The sequence below is a fragment of the Bidens hawaiensis genome, unplaced genomic scaffold (genome assembly GCF_021521415.1).
Source record: "Bidens hawaiensis isolate Kalapana, Puna unplaced genomic scaffold, B.hawaiensis_p1.1 tig00041797_1, whole genome shotgun sequence".
Lineage (NCBI taxonomy): Eukaryota > Viridiplantae > Streptophyta > Magnoliopsida > Asterales > Asteraceae > Bidens > Bidens hawaiensis.
This window is the reverse complement of record NW_027497410.1, coordinates 26,698-30,752: the sequence shown is the minus strand read 5'-3', so window position 1 is coordinate 30,752 and position 4,055 is coordinate 26,698. Positions and strand designations below refer to the sequence as shown.

Here is a 4,055-nt window from a genome sequence, read left to right as displayed (position 1 = left end):
TGGAAGTATGAGGATCCTTGAGTTTGCTGACCCATGGACCCTTGTTGAAGGATAGATGATCCTTGAGTAAGCTGAGGCAAGGATCCTGGAGTGGTGAAATCCAGCATCCTAGGCATCAAGGGAGTGTGATCCTCCGCTGGCCTCTTAGTCTTCTTGAGATCTTCTATCTCACGAAGGATCCTCTGGTTGGTCTTGGTTTGTTGCTCCATATATGCTTTGACCTGCGAAAACATATTAGAAACATCATTATTAGTACTAACCACCGGAGTGGTGGCAGTGGTTCTAGAGCTCTGGAAGACTGGTAGTTGAGTCTTGTTCCAAGCAGCAGTAGCTCGTGGTGCTCCCGTGATTGGCGGAGGCATCGGCGACAAGGTTCTCGATGAGAGAGAAACTGACGACGGCATGGTTGATGAAATAGAGGTTGATTGAGAGGCCATTGATAGTGATATGGGTATGAAAAAATCGAAAGTTGATAGGAATGATATCTATTATAGCACCAATGGCCCCACGGTGGGCGCCAAATTGTTTTGGATAAAAATCTGCTAAGGATAATGTATCCAAATATGTTATGTGAGGTTTAGTGCTAAATTGATAACAATGAATATATGAATGAAATTGAGATAAGACAGCGATTTGTTGCGAGGAAAAACCCTTTAATCTTGTTCAGATCAAAAGAAAAAAATCTCGGGTGATGACAACTTGTCGATCACCAATTTATTAATCAAAAAAGGTTACAAGAGTTTTGGAGATTCCGATCAATGTTACAACGATTGCTAGTGAGTAGAGAGAATTTTTAGTTCTGCTCTGAGTGTGTGTGAATACAAGTGAGTACTAATTGATCAGTTTCTCTATGTTTATAAAGAAAATAACAAACTAACAACTAGGTTCTACTAATCCGCTAGTCTTCCACTCTTCTTCATCGTGCTCTTTGACCACGTGCTCATAGAAGTTCAGTAGCGAAAATGGTGGTAGACTGGGTCTAGGAGCCGTTGCTCTTGTTGAATAACAACCTACACACGTGAAATAATTGTTAATAACATTAACTTCTGAGGATCCCTGATCTTGATGTGATTCTGGAACTCTTCTGGAGGATAATTGATCCAGACACATCTTCAAGGATAACATATCCACAGTATAAAAATTATCAGTTCTAACACTGACATCTTGGGTTTTCTAAGAACGTTCTTAATAGGATAATTATTTCTAATAACAATAATAGTATGAGTTTCAAAGTATTGCCTTAATTTAGTTGATGCCATGATTAAAGAAAGTATTAATTTTTCAAGATGAGAAACCTGACCTCGGCATCTAAATGACTTTTACTAACATAGTAGACTGGATGTTGTTGTCCATCGTGATCGTTAACTAGAACGACACTTACTGCATTACCTGAAATAATTTGATATAAGGATAATGGCTCACCATCCAATGATTTCATCAATGCTGGTGCTGAGGATAGATAATCCTTAAGGGATTTATGTGCAGTTACATGCTTTTGAGTCCACTCGAACTTGTTGTTTTTTCTTAAGATGTCATAGAAATCCTTGCATTTCTCTGAGGATCTGGAGATAAATCTGCTCAAGGACGCAATTCTTCATGTCAACCTTTGGACATCTTTTGCATTTAACCGGGACTTTAAGTTGACAATGGCTTTGTGCTTCTTAGGGATAGCTTCTATCCCCCTTTTGGTCACCATGTATCCTAAGAACTTTCCAGCTTTGACACCGAAATGGCACTTGGATGGATTGAGATTCATGTTATATTGGTCAAGAATATCGAAGGCTACTTCGAGACACTTAAGATGATCTTTTGCTTTCTTTGATTTGAACACCATGTCATCTATATAAACTTCCATGGTTATTTCCAGGTGATCTTTGAACGTCATATTGACAAGTCTTTGGTAGGTTGCACCTGCAGTTCTTAGTCCAAAAGGTATAGCAATATAACAGTATATGCCAGTAGGAGTCATGGGTGTTGCATCATCTTGATCAGATGGTTCCATCTGAATTTGTTGGAATCCAGACGAAGCATCCTTAAAGGTAAGCATTTCATATCCTTTTGTAGCATCCACCATGGAGTCAATGTGTGGTAAGGGGAAAGGATCCTTGGGAGATGCTTTACTTAAATAAGTGAAATCATCACATACCCCCCACTTTCCATTTTTCTTTGAAACAACTACCACACTAGCTAATCATCTTTGATACTTAACTTCTATAATCATACCTGCTTTAAGAAGTCTTTCAACTTCTTCTTGGATAATGTCATTTCTCTCAGGAGGAAATTTTCTCCGCTTCTGGTGAAAAGGCCTTACTGATGTGTCTATAGACAATTTATGCGTAATAATATCTTTAGAAATACCTGTCATGTCAGAATGTTTAAAAGCGAAAGTAGATTTCCTTTGTTTGAAGAAGGATACTAGATCCTATTCTATGTTTCTAAGGATATCGGATCCTATATATACTTTGATGTTGGGTCTTCAGGGTCTAAGGATTCTTTTTTAACGTCCTTCTCCCTTGCTTCTAGCACTTCTCTAGGATGGTTCTTTAGTTGCTATGCAATCATTTGTTTTTCAGATGGCTTCATAGATGAAGTATAGCAGTTCCTAGCTTCTACTAGATCACTATCCATTTTCACCACTCCCCATGGGGTTGGTAGCTTTATGCTTTGATGATATGTTGAAGAGACATCTTTCATTTCACGGATCCAAAGCCTGCCAAGGATAACATTACAACAAGACAGATTGTTAATAACACAAAATTTTTGATAAGAATTAACTCCCTCAATATATATTGGAAGTTTAATGTCCCCCAACATGTTTTTAGTTTCACCGCTTAAGCCAACAAGGACAAAGGATCTTGGAGTTATTTCAGCCTTGGGGATATTCATCTTTTTGAGAATATTAGACTGGATGATGTTCACAGAGCTCCCGCCATCTATTAGAATCCTACGAACATAATGATTAGCGGTAAATAATGTAATAATTAACCCATCATGATGAGGATTACAGAGGTGCATTTGATCTTCCTCATCAAAAGTTATGATTCTTTCATTAGTCAAAGAATTTGTTCGGATAGGCCTATCTCCATTCTCTAACTTGGTCTCCTTGACGTGTCGTTTGGCTGACGAGAAAGAAGTGCCACATATGTTTGATCCTACGGAGATGAATTTGATTATTTGTGCATCCGCTGGAGGTGGAGAAGCCGTTTCTGAAACTTCCTTAGGATCCTGGATCCTTAACTTCTTCCTGCCAAACAGTTCTTTAAAATGACCTTTGCTAAGGAGGTATCCTATCTCTCTTCTAAGGCCGATGCATTTATCAGTCAAGTGACCGAAATCTTCATGATAAGCACACCACTTTGATTTTTCTTTGTAGGTGGTTGATTTTTCGGTCTTTCTAGGACACCTTGATTTTTCACATAAATCCTTCATGGAACATATTTGTCCAGCAGTGTCGATAGAGAAACAATATTTTGATATTCTAGGGAATGTTTCTTCATCCTCGTCTTCTTCCACTGCATGGACGTTCTAGTTATTGTATTTCGTATAAGGCTTGGAGTTGTTATTTCTGTATGAGGATCCTTGTTTCTTGTCATGCTTTGATGAAGCACCTAATTTTTCTTGGTTCATCTTGTCATCTTCAAACATGATGAAACTTAGAGCCCTGTTTCTCACTTCATCTAGGCTCATGCATGGATTCATAACAAGATCATCATAAAAGGGGAATCCTTTTGCAATCTCATCTTGAATGCTTTGACAGCTGTAGCCATATCAAGGTTTGGAATTTCCAAGGCTTCCCTACCAAATTTAATGACAAAATCCCTTAAGGATTCATCACGAGATTAAATAATACAATATAAATCACTAATTAACTTTTTAAATTTTCTACTACAAGAGAATTGATTATTAAAAATATTAATTAAGTGATAAAATAAAGTAATTGAATAGGGAGGAAGACTTAGCAGACATTTTAGAGCAGATCCAGCTAGTGTGGATCCAAAACCCTTGCATAAACATGCTTCTTTGAGTCTTTTTAAAATGGGGTTAATCTCCATTCT

General features: G+C 37.8%; 1 protein-coding gene across 1 annotated transcript; it reads right to left on the bottom strand.

Annotated features, from left to right (window-relative positions):
* Nucleotides 1–2,550: 2,550 nt before the first annotated feature.
* On the bottom strand, nt 2,551–3,429 carry LOC143593190 (uncharacterized). The gene is made up of 2 exons (XM_077072898.1): nt 2,813–3,429; nt 2,551–2,710 (listed from the first exon to the last, which is right to left on the bottom strand). Exons 1-2 carry the CDS (start codon nt 3,427–3,429, stop codon nt 2,551–2,553), a joined length of 777 nt encoding a protein of 258 aa, XP_076929013.1.
* Between the last annotated feature and the right edge of the window lie 626 nt (nt 3,430–4,055).